Source organism: Cervus canadensis, chromosome 4 (genome assembly GCF_019320065.1).
Source record: "Cervus canadensis isolate Bull #8, Minnesota chromosome 4, ASM1932006v1, whole genome shotgun sequence".
NCBI lineage: Eukaryota > Metazoa > Chordata > Mammalia > Artiodactyla > Cervidae > Cervus > Cervus canadensis.
In genome coordinates this window covers 84,874,413-84,893,973 of record NC_057389.1, presented here as the reverse complement: position 1 = coordinate 84,893,973, position 19,561 = coordinate 84,874,413, and the positions used below count along the sequence as shown (strand labels likewise).

Genomic DNA, 19,561 nt, shown 5'->3' with positions numbered 1-19,561 from the left:
AGCTGCAGCTCTCAGGCTTAAGAGCTCAGTAATTGTGGCACACAGGCTTAGTTGCTCTGAGGCATGTGGGATCTTCTCAGACCAGGGATGAACCAGTGCCCCTGCATTGCAGGGTGGATCCTTAATCACTGGACCACCAGGGAGCCCAATAGTTTATTTTTTAGATAAATTTTTGGCTAACAGAAAAATTGAGCAGAAAACAGTCTTCCCACTTCTTCCCCCATCAGACACACCCAATGGACTATGGCCTGCCAGGCTCCTCTGTCCATGGGAATTTCCAGACAAGAATCCTGGAGTGAGTTTCCATTTCCTTCTCCAGAGGATCTTCCCAACCCGAGGATCAAACCTGAGTCTCCTTTATTTCAGGCAAACTCTTTGCCATCTGAGCCACAAGGGAAGGTCTTATCAGACACATGGTTTCTGCTAGCATTAACATCTTGCCTTAGTGTGATACATTTGTTACAGTTCATAAGCAAATGTTGATACATTGTATTAACTCATGTTCATAGTTTACTGTAGGGTTCATTCTTTGTCTTATACAGTTCTGTGGGGTTTTACAAATATATGACATGCACCTACCATTACTGTATCATATTGAATAGTTTAACAGCCCTCATCTAATAATGCCTCATGCTACACCTAGTCATTAATTCTTCCTTCTTGCCTGAACTTTTGACCATCACTGATGTTTTTACTGTCTCATGGTTTGGCTCCTTTTCTAGAAAGTCATGTAATTGGAGTCATACATTATATACCCCTCTGAGATTAGCTTCTTTCACTTAGCAATATGCATTTTAGATTCCTACATGTCCTTTCATGGCTTGATGGCTCATTTCTTTTTATTATAAATAATATTTTATTATATGATATATCACAGTTTGTGTATTCACCTATTGAAGGACATCTTGGTTGCTTCCAGGTTTTGGCAATTATAAATAAAGCTGCTACAAACATTTGTATGTAGGTTTTTATGTGGACATAAGCGTTCAGCTCATTTGGGTAAGTATTGAAGAGCACATTTTCTGGGTCCTATGGCAAAACTTACATTTAGCTCTGTAAGAAACTGCAAAAATATCTTCCCAAGTGCCTGTTTCGGTTTTCATTCCTGCTAGCAATAGGTAAGAGTTCCTGTTGTTCCATGTTCTCACATTCGGTGGTGGTGGTTTGGTTTTACAGCATTCTAATAGGTGATAATATTTAGTATCTCATTGTTTTATTTTGCAATTCCCTAATGACATAATGTTGAGCTTCTTTTCATGCTACATGCCTTCTGCATATCTTCTTTAATGAGGAATCTGTTCATATACTTTGCACATTTTTTAATTGGGTTGTTTTCTTGTTGTTGAATTTTAAGAATTTTTTGTATATTTTGGGTAGCAGTTCTGTATCACATATGTATTTTGTGCATGTTTTTACCCAGCCTGAGGCTTGTCTTTCATTCTTTTGTCATTGTTTTACTTCTAACCTATCTTTAATTTTAAAGTATATTTATTGTACATAGCTTTGTACAATTGGCTTGCTTTTTAATCCAATTTGACCATCTCTGTTGTTTGTGTATTTCAACAATTATATTTAATATTATCATGAAAGAAATGGATTAAAATCTACCATTTTTCTAGTTGATTCCTGTTTGTTCCATCTGTTCTTTGTTCCTTTATTCCTCTTCTACTGCCTGTTTTTTATTATTCTATTTTATGTCCATAATTGGCTTATTATTTGCACCACTTTTTTTTTTTCTTTTTCTTTTTTATTTATTTATTTATTAGTTGGAGGCTAATTACTTCACAACATTTCAGTGGGTTTTGTCATACATTGATATGTATCAGCCATAGATTTACACGTATTCCCCATCCCGATCCCCCCTCCCACCTCCCTCTCCACCCAATTCCTCTGGGTCTTCCCAGTGCACCAGGCCCGAGCACTTGTCTCATGCATCCCACCTGGGCTGGTGATCTGTTTCACCATAGATAATATACATTTGCACCACTTTTTAACTAATTTTGTGATCCTAGAGTTCATAATATACTCCTTTAATTAACTAAAGACATTCTTTGAGTAATACTATACAATTTCATAGTTTTTAAGCACCTTAGAGTAATATCTCCAGTTTCTTTCTCCCAATTTTGTATTATAGTTGTCATACATTTTACTTTATCCTAGCAATAATTCCATACTACTTTGCTATTACTTTTGCTCCAGTCAACTATCTTTTAGGACATTAAAAATTTGAAAAAATATATTTTATGTTTATCTTCTTTTATTCTTTCCGAGACACCTTTATTTCTTTGTGTAGATCCAAGTTTTTGTAGGGCAGGACTATGGGTAGTAAATGATAAACTTTTATTTAACTGAAAAGATGTTTCATACTTCTTGCTTCTAGCCTAGCATATAAGTTGCCATTTCATCCTAACAACAACAATAAAAGATGAACACACTGAAAAAATCAACAACTGCTCTTAGATCCATCAGAGAAGTAAGGCCACAGGGCAAACCTCTGTATCATAAATTGTAACAACAGACAGGTAGAGCAGAAATCCATCTCCATGAGAATGAGTGAAAGTGAAGTCGCTCAGTCATGTCCGACTCTTTGCGACCCCATGGACTGTAGCCTACCAGGCTCTTCCGTCCATGGGATTTTCCAGGCAAGAATACTGGAGTGGGTTGTCATTTCCCTGAGTACTGGGATAGAAAAATCTTAACTGTGATTAATAAGATCCTAGCAGCAGCAGCAGCAGCAGAGGCTCAGTATGGACAAGATTGAGAGAGAAAAAACTCCAGGGGGATCCTAGTCATAAGAGAGCTCTCATACTTTTGTGAGTTTTATCTCTGGCATCCCTGCCAGGTTCTCACAGGAAAGACCACAGAAAATCCCCTCATGCTTCAGATAGGAGTAGAGAAAAAGAAATTGTTTTGAATTTTACTAGAACATTCTGTACTTAACAAGGCCTGCTGTCAAGAGAATCTGCTTTACCAGGGCTGGGGTTTTACCAGAATCTAACTAACCTGAGGTGAGGGAAATACCCAACTCTAGCTCTTTCTAACTTTCCATGTAGGGGAGAGGAAATACCAACTGCAGTCCCCTCTATCCATCCTCTCCCACCTAAGCGGGTGGGGGAACTAAGAAACACTGGTGAAGCTGACAGTCCACAGGCATAGGATAACCAAAAGACTGAGACCTAATCATGGAATTATAACATGCTTCCACTCTCTCCATGGTATTCCTAAAGGCCTTCTCACCATGGTTCCTTTTACCCAATAATTGTCCTTCCAACAGAAGACTATAAAGTATACTAGGAAGGGGAGGAAAAAAGTTTAAGGAGACAGAGCAAACATCAGAGCCAGGCCCAGATATGGTAGAGATGTTAGATTTATCAGACTGTAAATTTTAAACAACTGTGATTAATATGTAAAGGGTTCTAGAGGAAGAAATGGAAAACACATAAACCAGATGGGTAGTAAAAGCAGAGAGGTGGAGACTCTAAGAAAAGAATCAAAAGAAAATGCTAGAAGTTAAAAAACACTGTAAGAAAAATCAAGAATGCCTTAGATAGGCTTATCAGGATACTGGACACAGACAAGGAAAGAAACAGTGAGCTTGCAGGTGTGTTAATAGAAACTTCCAAAAATGAGAAGCAAAGAGGAAAAAGGCCTTTAAAAATAGTATTATATCCAGGAACTGTGGGACAACTACAAAATGTCTAAATAACACATTATCAGAGTTCCAAAAGAAGGAAGAGAGAAAGGAACAAAAGAAATATATGAAGCACTAATGACTAAAAACTTCCTCAAGTTAGTTTCAGATACCAAACCATAGATCCAGGAAACTCAGAGAATGATGAGCATGGTAAATACTGAAAAACCTACACTTAGGTTTTGAATACTTATCGTATTCAAACTATAGAAAATCAAAGATAAAAAATCTTGAAAGAAGGCAGAGGAAAAAATAATAGTGTAAAGTATTATTTGAAAGTGGACTTGGGTTAATTGTAAATATAATTACAAATGAAACTGACAGAGGATTAATCTCTAAAATATATAAGCAGCTCATATAGCTCAAAATCAGAAAAATAAACAAGCCAATCAAAAATTGGACAGAAGACCTAAATAGGCATTTCTCCAAAGAACACATGCAGATGGCCAATAAGCACATGAGAAGATGCTCAACATCACTCATTATTACAGAAATGCAGATCAAAACCACAATGAGGTATCACTTCATACTAGTCAGAATGGCCATCATCAAAAACTCTACAAACAATAAATGCTGGAGAGAATGTGTAGAAAAAGAGACCTTCCTGCACTGTTGGAGGGAATGTAAACTGATAATATGGAGAACAGTATGGAGGTTCCTTAAAAACCTAGGAATAAATCTGCCATGTGACCCAGCAGTCCCATCACTGGGCCCCATACCCCTAGAAAACCACAATTCTAAAAGACACTTGTACCCCAGTGTTCATTGCAGCACTATTTACAATAGCTGGAACATGGAAGCAACCTACATGTCCACTGACAGATGAATGGATAAATAATATATACAATGGAGTATTACTCAGCCATAAAAAGAAATGAGTTTGAGTCCGTGGTAGTGAGGTGGATGAACCTAGAGCCTGTTATACAGAGTCGAGTAAGTCAGAGAAAAACAAATACCATGTATATTCCATATATATGGAATCCAGAAAAATTATATTTATGTATCTATTTGCAAGGAATGGAGACACAGATGTAGAGAACGGACTTGTGGACACAGCATGGGAAGGAGAGGGTGGTATGAATTGAGAAAGTATCATCAACTACATACACTACCATGCGTAAAATAGAGAGCTAGTAGAAAGTCACTATATAAAACAGGGAGCCCAGCCTAGCACTCTGAGATGACCTAGAGGGGTGAGTTGGAGGGAAGGGAGGGAGGCTCCTGAGGGAGGGGATACATGTATAATTATGACTGATTCATGTTGTTGTATGGCAGAAACTAACACAACATTGTAAGGCAATTTTCCTCCAATTAAAAAATAAAAAAAAGAGAAAATCCAAATGCTCAACCAAAGGAAAGAAAAGTTATGACAAACCTAGACAGTGTATCAAAAAGCAGAGACATCACTTTGCTCACAAAGGTTGGCAAAGTCAAAGATCTGGCTTTTCTAGTAGTCATGTATGGATGTGAGAGTTGGATCATAAAGAAGGCATGGCACCGAAGAAGTGATGCCTTCAAACTATGGTGTTGGAGAAGACTCTTGAGAGTCCCTTGGACAGCAAGATCAAACCAGTCAGTCCTTAAGGAAATCAACCCTGGATATTCACTGGAAGGACTGATGCAAAAGCTCCAGTACTTTGGCTACCTAATGGGAAGAGCTGATTCATTGGAAAAGACCCTGTGCTGGGAAAGATTGAGGGCAGGAGGAGAAGGGGACGACAGAGGATGAGATGGTTGGATGGCATCAACCATTACTCAATGGGCATGAGTTTGAGCAAACTCAGGGAGACAGTGAAGGACAGGGAAGCCTGGTATGCTGCAATTCATGGGGTCACAAAAAGTCAGACACGGTTTAGCAACTGAACAATAACAACAATCAATTGTACCTCAATAAAGCTGTAAAAATAATTTAATTGATATTCTGAAAGAGAAGAGAAAATGGAATTATATACAATGCTCAAGTAAAACTGCAGAAGGTGGAAAAGAGGGGAAAAAATCAGGAAAAAAGAACAAGGACAACAAATAAATGGAAAGCAGTAACAAATATAGTAGTTATTAATCTTAACTACATCAGTAATGACTTTACAGCCACGATGGGAGACAGTTTGGGAGTTTCTTAAAAAATAAAAGGTCTTACTTATCACCCAGCAATCACAACTCCTTGATATTTACCCAAATAAGTTAAACCTTACATTCACACAAAAACATTCACATAAACATTTATAACAACTTAATTCATAATTGCCAAAATTTGGAAGGAAACAAGATGTTCTTTAGTAGATGAATTGATAAATTGTGGTGCATCCAAAGAATGGACTATTTACTTAGGACCAGAAAGAAAAGAGCTATCAAGTCATGAAAAGACATGATGGCATCTTAAATGTTTATTGCTAATTGAAAGAAGCCAATTTGATATATGATGTCTGACTGCAACTACATAGAATTCAGGGAAAATCAAAACTTATGAAGGCAGAAGATCAGTAGTTGCTAGGGACTGGGGGAAGGAGGGATGAATAGGCAGAGCACAGAGGGTTTCTAGGGTAATGATCCATTTAATATGATACTGTAATGGCAAATGCATGTCATTATATTATATTTGTCCAAACCCATGGAATGTACAACACCAAGTTGTTGTTTAGTCTTTTCCGACTCTTTGTGACCACATGTACTATAGCCTACCAGGCTCCTCTGTCCATGGGATTTCCAAGGCAAGAATACTGGAGTGGGTTGCCATTTCTTTTTCCAGAGGATCTTCCTGACCCAGGGATAGAACCCATGTCCCCTGCATTCACAGGCAAATTGTTTACCACTGAGGCACCAGGGAAGCCCACAACACCAAGAGTCAACCATAATGTAAATTGTGGACTTCAGGTGATAATGATGTATCAGTTTAGGTTCATCAATTTTTGCACGTGTAAAAAATTGCAATGTAAAAAAAAAAATTGCACCACTGTGATACAAGGTGTTAGTAGTGAGAGAGGTTGTGCATGTGTAAGGGCAGAGAATGTCTAGGAACTCTATACTGTCTGGTCAGTTTTGCTGTGAACCTAAAACTGCTCTAAAAAAATAAAAGTCTGTTTTCCAGAAGTTTTTTTTTTTTTTTTTTTCTCCTTCAGTTTAAAAGGTTGTTTCATCGGGTGTTGAATCCTGGTTGACAGCTTTTTCTTCTTTCAACATTGAAGACCTCACTTTGTTGTTTTCTGGATTAATTAGTTTATGAATATGTCTGCTATAATTTTTAATCTTTGTTTCTATGTGTGTAATTTTTTTTGTCTCACTGCCTTCAAGATTTTTCTTTTTTTGTCTGTTTTTTAGCAGTTTGAATGATGTGTCTAAATGTGATTTTTTTGGGGGTAGTATTTATCCTGTTTGTGATTTCTGAGTTTATTGTTTCTCTAGTTTATACTTTTCATTGTTTTCTGAAAGCTCTTGCCTAACTTATCTTTAAATGTTTCTCTTTTTCCCTTTAATTATATTTCATCCTTCTGAGATTCTAATTACATATATATTAGACCACTTGATATTTTTTCACAGCTCTTGAATACTCTGTTCTGTTTTTTTACGTCCTTTTTCTCTTTATGTTTACATTTGAGTAATTTCCATTACTCTGTCTCCAGGTTCCTTGATTCTTTCTTGGCTGTATTGAGTCTATAATGTATCTGTCAAAGGCATTCTTCAACTCTCTTATTGTATTTTTTTATTTCTAGAATTTCCATTTAATTCTTTCTTATGATTTTTATATTTCTTCTGGAATTCCCTATCTGTTCATATATGCCATCCATTTTTTTTTTTTACTCAAGACTTTAACTGATTTACCTTACATTTAAATTCCCTGTCAGTTCATTCTAATATCTGGTTTTTCGTGATCCTGTTTCAGATAATTGCTTTGTCTGTTAACAGTGCTTTATTTTCTTGTTTTTTTTTGTGTGTGTGTGTGTGTGTGTGTGTGTGTGTCTCATAATTTTTATTGCATACTTGTAAGTTGGCTTAAAGCTCAACATTTAGAAAACTAAGATGATGGCATCTGGTCCCATCACTTCATGGGAAATAGATGGGGAAACAGTGGAAACAGTGTCAGACTTTATTTTTTGGGGCTCCAAAATCACTGCAGATGGTGATTGCAGCCATGAAATTAAAAGATACTTACTCCTTGGAAGTAAAGTCATAACCAACCTATACAGCATATTAAAAAGCAGAGACTACTTTGTCAACAAAGGTCCGTCTAGTCAAGGCTATGGTTTTTCCGGTGGTCATGTATGGATGTGAGAGTTGGACTGTGAAGAAAGCTGAGCGCTGAAAAAATGATGCTTTTGAACTATGGTGTTGGAGAAGACTCTTGAGAGTCCCTTGGACTGTGAGAACATCCAACCAGTCCATCCTAAAGGAGATCAGTCCTGTGTGTTCATTGGAAGGACTGATGCTGAAGCTGAAACTCCAATACTTTGGTCACCTGATGAGAAGAGCTGACTTATTGGAAAAGATCCTGATGCTGGGAGGGATTGGGGGCAGGAGGAGAAGGGGACGACAGAGGATGAGATGGCTGGATGGCATCACTGACTTGATGGACATTAGTTTGTGTAAACTCCGGGAGTTGGTGATTGATGGGGAGACCTGGCGTGCTGTGATTCATGGGGTTGCAAAGAGTCAGACATGACTGAGCGACTGAATTGAACTGAACTTTATGTAATATAGTGTGTAATTTGTTGTTGAGTCACCAAGTCATGTCCAACTCTTTGCATCCCCATGGACTGCAGCACCCCAGGCTTCCATGTCTGTCCCTCATCATCTCCTGCAGTTATGTCCATTGAATCAGTGATGCCATCCAACCATCTCATCCTCTGTTGCCTTTTTCTCCTTCTGCCTTCAGTCTTTCCCAGAATCAGGGTCTTTTCCAGTGAGTCAGTTCTTTGCATCAGGTGTCCAAAGTATTGGACCTTTAGCTTCAGCATCAGTCCTTCAAAGAGTATTCAGGGTTGATTTCCTTTAGGATTGATTGGTTTGATCTCCTTGCCTTCCAAGGGACTCTCAAGAGTCTTCTCCAGCACCACAGTTCAAAAGCATCAATTCTTTGGCACTCTGCCTTCTTTATTGTCCAGCTCTCACACATACATGACTACTGGAAAGACCATAGCCTTGACTAAACCGACCTTTGTCAGCAAAGTGATATCTTTGCTTTTTAACACATTGTCTAGTTTTGTCATAGCTTTCCAGCCAAGAAGAAATCGTCTTCTAATTTCATGACTGCAGTCACCATACACAGTGATTTTAGAGCTGGAAGAGGAAATCTGTCCTCTGCCTCCACTCTTTCCCCTTCTATTAGGCATAAAATGATGGGACCAAATGACCTGATTTTAGTTTTTTTTAATATTGAGTTTTAAGCCGACTTTTTCACTCTCCTCCTTTACCCTCATCAAAAGGCTCTTTAGTTCCTCTTCAATTTCTGCCGTTAGAGTGATATCATCTGCATATCTGAGGTTGTTGATATTTCTCCCAGCAATCTTGATTCTAGTTGCAACTCATACAGCCTGACATTTCACATGATGTGCTCTGAGTATAGGTTAAATAAACAGGTGACAATAAACAACCTTGTTGTACTCCTTTCTCAATCCTGAACCAGTGAGTTTTTCCATAAGGGTTCTAACTATTGCTTTTTTTTTTTTTCCCACTAAGATTATTTTATTTTATTTATTTATTTTTACTTCTTTTTTTCCCCCTATGGTGTTAAAGTTTTTTTTTTTTTCATTTATTTTTATTAGTTGGAGGCTAATTACTTTACAATATTGTAGTGGTTTTTGCCATACATTGACATGAATCAGCCATGGATTTGCATGTATTCCCCATCCCGATCCCCCCTCCCACCTCCCTCCCCATCTGATCCCTCTGGGTCTTCCCAGTGCACCAGCCCTGAGCACCTGTCTCATGCATCCAACCTGGGCTGGTGATCTGCTTCACCCTTGATAGCATACTTTTTCCAATGCTATTCTCTCAGAACATCCCACCCTCGCCTTCTCCCACAGAGTCCCAAAGTATGTTCTGTACATCTGTGTCTCTTTTACTGTTTTGCATATAGGGTTATCGTTACCATCTTTTAAAATTCCATATATATGCCTTAGTATACTGTACTGGTCTTTATCTTTCTGGCTTACTTCACTCTGTATAATGGGCTCCAGTTTCATCCATCTCATTAGAACTGATTCAAATGTATTCTTTTTAATGGCTGAGTAATATTCCATAGTGTATATGTACCACAGCTTTCTCATTCATTCGTCTGCTGATGGGCATCTAGGTTGCTTCAGGGTGTGGAGAAAAGGGAACCCTCTTACACTGTTGGTGGGAATGCAAACTAGTACCGCCACTATGGAGAACAGTGTGGAGATTCCTTAAAAAACTGGAAATAGAACTGTCATATGACCCAGCAATCCCACTCCTGGGCATACACACCGAGGAAACCAGATCTGAAAGAGACACGTGCACCCCAATGTTCATCGCTAACTGTTGCTTTTTGACCCACATACAGGTTTTTCAGGAGACGAGTAAGATGGCCTGGTATATCCATCTCTCCAAGAGTTTTCCGCAGTTTGTTATGATCCACACAATCAAAGAATTTAGTGTAGTCAATGAAGCAGAAGTAGGTGTTTTTCTGGAATTCCCTTGCTTTCTCTATGATCCAGCGAATGTTGGCAATTTGATCTCTGGTTCCTCTGCCTTTTCTAAACCCAGCTTGAACATCTGAAAGTTCTCTGTTTGTGTAATGCTGAAGCCTAGATTGGATGATTTTGAGCAAAACCTTATGCTAGCATGGGAGATGAGTGCTCTTGTCTGGTGGTTTGAATGTTCTAATGTACTGAATGTACTAAAGTACTGCCTTTCTTGGGAATTGGGGTAGTATGTAATACTATGATGTAAACATGATTTTCTTTTCCTGGAAGTATGCACATTTCTTTTTTTCCTAAGTCATTAGTGTGGAGATCTGAGTCAATTTACTTAGTATTTGATCTGATTTTGAGATCATTTTTGGTTGCTATATTTTGCCTTCAGTGTACCTTCAGCTTCAAAACATTTTGCTTAGGAAGAGGCTAAGTTTCCAGAAGTTTTGTTTTGTTTTGTTTTTTAGATATTCCTGCGTCACCTGCAGCTTTGAGACTTCCCAGTGTACTTGTACCTCAGGATTTTCTTGATGCACTCTTGCCCCTCCCCAGCAGTAATCCTCTGTTGTCTGGTACTAGGCTTGGCTAGCCGAGTGGTGGAAACCAGTGGGGATCCTGTGTTATCCTGCTGCAGCTGTTGCTGCTGTCGCTTCAGTCGTGTCCGACTCTGTGCGACCCCGTAGACAGCGGCCCACCAGGCTCTGCCATCTCTGGGATTCTCCAGGCAAGAACACTGGAGTGGGTTGCCATTTCCTTCTCCAATGCATGAAAGTGAAGTCACTCAGTCGTGTCCGACTCTTCGCTGCCCCATGGTCTGCAGTCTACCAGGTTCCCCCATCCATGGTATTTTCCAGGCAAGAGTACTGCAGTGGGTTGCCATTGCCTTCTCCGTGTTTTCCTGGTCCAGCCTCAATTAGAGACAGTTTGCAAACTCTGTTGCCGTATGGGAGGTCAGGAAATTATCTGGCCCGAAATCTTTAGAAGTGTTCTGCCATTGTGAGAGGTTCATTATACTATCTCCGTCCCAAGACCCACCAAAGATACAAGGAAAAGTTTTGAATGTCATGGAGAGGAGGGTCAGGATCATTGAGAAAGCCCTGGGGACAGAAATAGTCTTTCCTGTGAGCACGAGAGATGTGAATTTCCCTTGTATCTGTGACTCCCAGGAGTCCTGTACCCTCATGTAGCCCATACTTTGCCTTTAGCAATTCATTGGAAAGTTTTGTGTGAATTCTTCTTACCTTCTGTGGCGCCGGTGTTTCATTCTTTTGTGTTCTGCCACAGGTAAACATGTGCTCATGTTCCACCTCTTAAGTGTTGGCATCTGAGTTTCCTTAGGTTTTAGCTCTTTGATTGCTCTGTGACCTCAGTTCTCTGATGGGCCCAGTAAAAGTTACCATTTTATGGTTTATCCGGCTGTTGCTGTTGTTGTTAGGGCATGAGCAATACTCTTCCCAGTTTTCCACATCCTAGAATTCTTTGTGTTTTGGGGACTTTTTTTTTTATCTAATCCATTTCATATATATTTAATATATAGCATGATAATTGATGTTGCCTTTCATTTACTAGCAATTTTAATTCCCCCTTTGACTTACAGTTATTTTTTTAACATACCTATTTTTCATTGGTGTGTAATTGCTTTAACAGTGTTGTGTTATTTCCTGCTGTACAATGAAGTGAATCAGCTATGTTTTTATGTTTAGTTGCTCAGTTGTGTCTGACTCTTTGCTACCCCATGCACTGTAGTCCACCGGGCTCCTCTCTCCATGGAATTCTCCAGGCAAGAATACTGGAGTGGGTTGCCATTCCCTTCTCCAGGGGATCTTCCCAACCCAGAGATCGAACCCAGGTCTCCTGCATTGCAGGCGGATTCTTTGCCATCTGAGCCACCAGGGAAGCCCAAATCAGTTGTATGTATACATATATCCCCTCTCTCTTGAACCTCCCACCCACCCCCATCCCACACCTCTAGGTCACCCCCAAAAATACAGAACGCTTCACAAATTTGCAAGTCATCCTTATGCAGGGGCCATGCTAGTCTTCTCTATATCATTCCAATTTTAGTATGTGTGCTACCAAAGAGAGCACTGATATGCAGTTATTTAGACAGAGACTTTTAAAAAGTCACTATCATTCTTATGATTTTTGGACCAGAATGTATATTCAGAATTTATAGGATATGTGTTTAATATCTCTATTAAGCCAGGTTTATTAATTATTAATAATAGACAAATTCTCTGTATCTTTGTCTGCTTGATCTGTTAAAGATTGAAAAGCATATGTTAAGGTATCCATTATGGTAGTAACTTTACTCTTTTTTTTATTACCTTTCTTTATCCCTGGTTATTTTAGTTATAATTTTGTAAGCTGTTTTCAGCCCAGAAATACTTACAAATGTCTTTGTTTTGGAATATCAAGCAAGATAACCCTCTGATTTAATTTAGTTTTTTTTCTATGATAACTTCTAATTTCTTCTTGTTTCTTGTATTTTTGCCCATCTCTTTATTTTTAATCTGTTTTCTATATCCACTGAAAACTCAAGTACATACTTACTGTCCTCCCTTCCCTAGACTGTTGACATGGGTTTCTCATCTGTCTCCTTCTACTTTTACCTTATAACAATCCATTCTCCAGTCAGCAGCCAGAGTAATAATTTTCCAGCAGAAAGCTCTCCTGTGACTTCTCTCACACTTACACTTCTTCCCATGCTTATGTTATGTAATGTACCCCAGCCTATCTCTCCAACCTCATCTCACCACACTCTCCCCCTTGCTTCCTATGCTCTAGCCATACTGGCTTTATTTTTTTCCTAAACCATGCTGTTCCTTTACTTAAGGGTTTTTGCACAAAGTAGTTTCTCTACATAGAAGGCTTCTTATCATGACTGTTGCCCTCTTTTCCTTCAAAACTGAGTGCATTTGTCACCTCAGGGAATTCTCCCTAAACCTAAAGTAGCCATTCTGTCACCAAGTTACTCTATTATATCGCTTCATTTTTTTTCTTTAAAGCATTTGCTAGTATCTGAAATATTTCTAATCATTTATTTGTGGAACTCAGTGAGAGTGGGTACCTTGTGTGAGCTCTTTTCTGTTGTATCCCTGGCACCTGTAACCCTGTACATCTCAGGGAGATTTACTTCAGCTATTTCTTTAGGTCTTCATCTAATCAGTTCTCTCCTTCTAAAATTTCTTTTTGTACTCACTTACCTTATCTGGAGTTTTCTTCCAAATGTCATAATTTTCTTCTTTATATGTTTTCCCTTGAATGTCTCTGAATTCCTTTTTAAGTTTGTTTACTAATACACTGATTCTGTTTTCTGTAGTACCTAGTTTTTCTCTTTACTGCTTCCATTGGGATTAAAAAATCTGCAATTCCATGATCACATTTTTTTCTTACCATATTTTTTTCTGATTATATTGTTTCTATTGCTATACTGTCCTTTTGGAATCTGTTGGAAAAATTATTCAAGTCAGGTCACTTTTTTTGAACTGCTAAATCTTTTGTTTGTCTCACATTTTGCTTTATTTGTTTGCTTTTCATTACAGAGGGAGACCTGGCTTGATACCTGATTTGCCCAATACTAGGAATTGAGATGACTTTGCTGTGGATTGTGCCTGTCCTCCTTTAGTGCTTTCAGACTACTGACATGGACAAGAGCGTTACGGAGAGTGAAGTTGTAAAGGGAATAGTCAGGTCTGATATGGAGAATGGTCTTTTTCGTCAAAGGAAAACTGTCTAGCCTTGAAGAATCAGAGGAATTGAGGATTGCTTTAGCTGTATGTGAAGACGGAATAAATGTATTACTCCTCTCTGTTATCTATATTGACTCTGGCAGAAACATCTAGAATGGCTCCTGGCCCAGAGTTAATACTCAGAATGTTTGTTGAAATGAACTGAAGCACCCTAAGTGATTGATGTATACTTGGCTCTGTGCTGGATGCTGTGGGAAATTCAGAGATGATAATCCTGTTCCTGCAGTCGGCTCTGTCTGGTAGAAATTACTACCCATTTGAAGAGTTTAAAACAAAGGAAGAACATTTCTCAGTAACTCTAGATGTGCTAAAAAGGAGGGAGAGCTCCTTTTGAACTGATTAGTTGGATAAGTCTTCCAGAAGGGGACAATATTAGCTGGCTTGTAAAGTGGTAGGAAAAAGGAAGGATGTGGTTAGAGTGAACTCGCTTGTGGGAGTAGCTGATATAAAGATGATGTAGAGGCCCTAATCAACATGATGTGCGTGGGAGAAGTAAAAGGATCAATTCATCTGGAACATACAAGACATGGGTATAGAGTGGATAGGACCTGGCCCTGTGAGCCTTGGTTACTAAGCGTAGGATTTTATGCTTTACTTCGTGACTGCTGGAAGGTGTGAGAGGCCTCTGAGCCAGGAAAAAAGAACTGTGGTTAGAACTGCTTGAGGAAGCTCCACTCATAGTTTTCCACTGGTGTGAGGTGAATAGGATGTAAGATGTCTCCTCTTGTGTTTTTCCTCCTTTCACCTCATCTGCCTCCTCTCTGTTTCTTCTCTTTCTCCAACCTGCATCAGTCTCCTGGGATATTCCCTGGAATGACTTCTGATTTCCTACCATTTCTGAAATAATAACATGGTCAGTACCACACTCCTTACTTGCTAGTAGCTACTAGAGTCTGGGCTCTGAGTAGTATGCCAGATACTCTGGTACTATGCCAGAGATGTTTGAGTTCTCCAAAGGGAAGTTCTGCATCCTGAACTCTGACCTGGGAGCATGCAAAATGGATATCACTGTCTTGTCATATGGCTTGTGAAAATTGGCCTTAGGAAAAGAAATAAAAAAACAGAAGAAGTTATTGTTACTCCATGCCTTGGGGATGGTTTTCATGATCTGAAGAGCTACCTTACATAAAAGGCCCAGGAGACCATACAGTCTAATGTTTAGAAAGTTGAGGCATTTCTCAACCCATCACTCTGCCTCCTGAGTTACTGCCTATGGATGATAGGGAAGTCCAGTCCCAACACTGTGTCCAACGTGGTGCTTCCTTGGCCACTTGCCTAAGTGGACTTCTCACTAACAGGAATGGAGATGAAGATTTCATCATCATTAGGATTACACTCTTCTACTAACCTGAGTTTGTTATACCTGTTCCACATCTCTCCATTTCACTAATATACCCCCTTTTCTAGAGTTTTTCTGAAAATGTCACTTGGCCAAGGGTTTTGTTTTTTGTTTCGTTTTATTTTGTTGTGAGCAGCAGATGCTTGAGAAGATCTGAGGTACCACACTGTTCTGTGCTCTCACGGCACTTGCTCTGAGCTTTAGCCATCATGAGTGCTGTGTTTCCCATGCGTTTCACAGTGTTCCCTGTACCCTCCATGGTGCATCTTATACCCCTTGGCAGACTCTGCCTCAAACAAACAGGACAGAGTCAACCTAGAACTGTGCTGTGAAGTACAATAGCTACTAGCCATATATGGCTTTTTAATTAAATATAGCTAATCAATTAAAATTAAATAATATACAGATTCACAATTGACTTAACCATATTTCATGTGTTTGATAGCCCCATATGGTCTGTGGCTTCTGTACTAGATAGTGCAGATAGATAATTCTCATCATCACAGAAAGTTCTACTGGAATGCTGGTCTTGAAAAATATAGAAAAATACCAACAGGACTGTCCGGGTAGGTGTAGGTACTCCAAGGCAGGTTCAAGTTCTTCATTGCCACTATGTGCAGCAGATGTACCTACTTCTTTATTATTCTAGTTGTCTACAAGGACATCTGATAACTATTAGACACACACACACACACACACAGTCGCTTGTTAATTCTTACAGACCAGATATTCTAAACCTATTAGAAAGAAGAGAAGCAGTTTCCAAATTGCTCCATAATTTTTCTTAACCACAATATAGTTAATACCTCATGTTATTATGCAATGAAGTCCTTTCACTTTGTGCCCCTTTGGGCCTGTCATAAAGAAAAAATAAGCCCACTTTTTGAACCTCTCTTCTTTAATGTCAGGTCACTTGACTTTAAAAGGATGCAATAGAAGCTTTTCATATTCATTCCTTTTAAGAGCCTGATAAAGTACCCACCTCCTTAGACTCTACTTAGGGCTCTGGAGATAGAGACCAGGAGTCTCAGCCTTGGGAAGGCCTTCTTGGATGCTGTATTCTTTGTCATTTCACACCTTAACCTCAAAGGAAGCCCTTTTTCCTGGGATGGAGCACTTTAGTTCCCACAATTCTTCTCTGAAGTCACTGGGGAGTGGGTGGATGCTTTGTAGAGTGAGGGCGACGCTTTGGTCTGAACTTTTTGAGTAACCTTAGGAGTGGATCTGCTAAAACCAGAGGGTTTTTTTTCTTTACCGCACCACCCCCAGGATTCCATTTCCTGCACACGTGGCATCAGCTCCTCTAGTTATCTTGGCCCAGGCCTTTGGACCATGCCTTGGGAGGGCTCTGCCATCTGCCTTGAGCTCCATTTGTACCTCTCCAGTGGAAACAATGACTTTCTTTGCCCTGACCTGGTAGGAAGGCTCTTTCCTCTCTTACTTGGTTAACCAAAGTGGGAATTAGGGTTACTACCCCTGTGGGTAAAAGACATTTTTCTCCATGTTGGAGAAAGATGTAGGTAGTGGTTTCATCTGCCACTACTGTCCATGGATGTGAGTAGAACCTCCTCCTGATGCATAACCCTGCCCTTGCCCTTGGTCCTTTCCCAGATCCTTCACTATTTTGACTTTCTACTCATGCCTTTTTCTTACCCTGATGCTGTCCTAGACCATTTTTTTCTGTTCCTTCTGTTGCCCTTGTTTTAGCCACTGCCCTGGACTCAAGGTGAGTTGGGGGAAACAGTCTCTCAAAATCTGGGCAAAAATCTCTGGGATGAGTTGCTGCTGGGATGCAGGTGCGGACATGGGGAGTGGCACACATGATCTGAATGCTAGTATTTGCCTGCCAGGGCTGGACCTTCCATGGCCTTCCCTCCTTTCTGTTTTTGAACTTCTTTCATAAGAGGAACCTTTATCTTCTGGCCCCCTGGCTATCCAGGACTTTATGCCTCCCCCGTCCCATTCCCTATTTAGGGACATGCAGTTGTGCTGCAGGAGAGAGCTGGCCCATGCCCCCCTTCAGGGGCCAGGGAGGTCCATGAACGTGGCAGTGAGGCCTGGGAAGATACATGGCAGGTAAGCAGAGACATCTGGAGTCTACTTAGTCGTGGACCGCAGGGCTCCTGCAGAAGAATAAGACTCCAGACTTTAGCCTTTGCTTGCCCAACTCCTAATGATTTTATAAAGAATAGTTTTGTCTTTTAATTACACAAGTGATGCATGAATACATTCTCTTCTTGTAACATCTTACAAGGGAGAATATTATCTTCCTGTAAAAAGAGCAAGCAAGTTAATCCCGATGATTATAAAATTGTAAAGCTAAAGTGCTCTTTGACTGCCTCATCTGATCCTAATCCCCTCTCCCAGTTCCTACAAGTAACCACAGTTCTCAGCTAGCTGTATATTCTTCCAGATCTTTTTTTTAAATATATATTTACTTAGTGACCCTTTATATCTGTTTAAAAAAAAAGATAGGATTCTTTTGTGGTTTCTGTGTTTCTTTCCTCCTCTCTCTTTTTCATAAATGATGTACTATATGTCATCACTCTGCAGTTATCAGCCAGTGATATGTTAGAGATCTTTCTGTGTTGGTTCAAAGAGAGCAAGTGTATTTTGGAACTGCTGCACAGTATTATCTAGCATAAACATACCTCAGTTTATTTATTCACCTCTGGGTGATGAAAATTTTATGTGTCTCTAAAATTTCAGTATGACACATGGGATGCAATGAATATTCTTGCATATGCTTCATTAAACTCACAAGCAAGCATAAGAAATTACAGACTCATGGGTGTATATGTGTGTGTGTGTGTGTGTGTACACACACACATATTTAGTAACACCTGTCAACTTGTTCGTAGAAAAAAGTTAGATCCACTAAAAGCCACCAACATCACGTACCTGCCAAGAATCTGTTAAAATCATAGGCTTCGTATTATCAAATGTCACATGCAGAATTTGACTATTTCTCAAGTTCCTTAGTGATGCTAAACATCTTTTATATATTTATTGGACATTTTTGTTTTTTTCTGTTAGTTTTTTTAGTTGGTTCATACTCTTTTTCTGTTAAGTTGTTAAGATTTTACTTAACTTTTTTATACTCTTTATATTCTGGGTATTAATTGTCTGTTACACATGTTATAAATCCTTCCTCCCATTATTTCACTTGTCTTTCATTTTACAGTATCTTTTACTATACCAAAATGTGTGATTTTGATGGAGTAAAATGATCAGGTTTTAAAGTGACTTGATATTTTGTGTGATCTTATTTAAAAAGGATTCTTCTTCCCTCAAGGTCATAAACATATTTTTCTATATTTTCTCCTATGTTTATTATTTATATTTTAGGACTTTAATATCTCTGAATTAATTTTTTTAGTGGTATGAGGAGGAATCTATCAATAGCTTTATCTTTTCAATTAAGTGATAATTTTGTAGAAGCCTTGTTGATTGTCTTCACAGTACCCCGTCTTCACTCCTCCATTGCTAACAGCATTCCGTATTTCCCTGATATGTAGTATATGTGGGATTGCTCTCACCCTCACCCCTTAATGGAGAAGGAAACAGCAACCCACTCCTGTATTCTTGCCTGGAGAATTCCATGGATGGAGGAACCTCGTAGGCTACAGTCCATGGGGTCGCAAAGAGTCGGACACAAATGAGCAACATTGCTTTCTTTCGCTTTTACCCCTTAAAGTAGCTTAAGCCAATCAATGCATCCCATCCACCCTGGTTACAGGGTATGAATGTTTCAAGTGGGTAAATGACCCTTTAGGGGTCAAGATACACAATATAATGTTTGCTGTGAGCTTCTGACAAAGAAGTTTTCTTTTCAGTGTTGGCTCAGTTGCTACTGACAATCACCTTACTCCCACAGGGGAAGCTAATCTTATGATGAACCAATAAAGTAGAAGACAGAGAAGAGAAATCAGGTTCTTGATGACATTATTGATCTGCTGGGTCAATCCTGTTCCAAAATCCAGTGTACCTCTGAGCCACTACTTTTTCTTTATTATTTAAGCCAGTTTGAGTTAAGTTTTACTTAAAACTAGAAGTATTTCTAACATTGGATCACAATCATCTCAATCCTGTTCGTTTAAAGATTAATGTGTTTCACATGTTTAGTTGTGTC

The 19,561-nt window shown here is 39.1% G+C and overlaps 1 protein-coding gene and 1 non-coding gene across 2 annotated transcripts in view; one reads left to right on the top strand and one right to left on the bottom strand.

Annotated features, from left to right (window-relative positions):
• Positions 1-13,995, top strand: part of LOC122440146 (prolyl 4-hydroxylase subunit alpha-2-like) — a 117,122-nt gene extending 103,127 nt beyond the window's left edge. Inside the window, exon 8 of the mRNA XM_043466008.1 lies at positions 13,884-13,995. Coding sequence (XP_043321943.1) covers positions 13,884-13,907 — 24 coding nt within the window. The 3' untranslated portion in view covers positions 13,908-13,995. The remainder of the gene's footprint in view (positions 1-13,883) is intronic.
• LOC122441085 lies at positions 12,320-12,426 on the bottom strand. The gene has a single exon (XR_006269228.1). It is a non-coding gene; the product is annotated as a U6 spliceosomal RNA (small nuclear RNA).
• Positions 13,996-19,561: the final 5,566 nt, after the last annotated feature.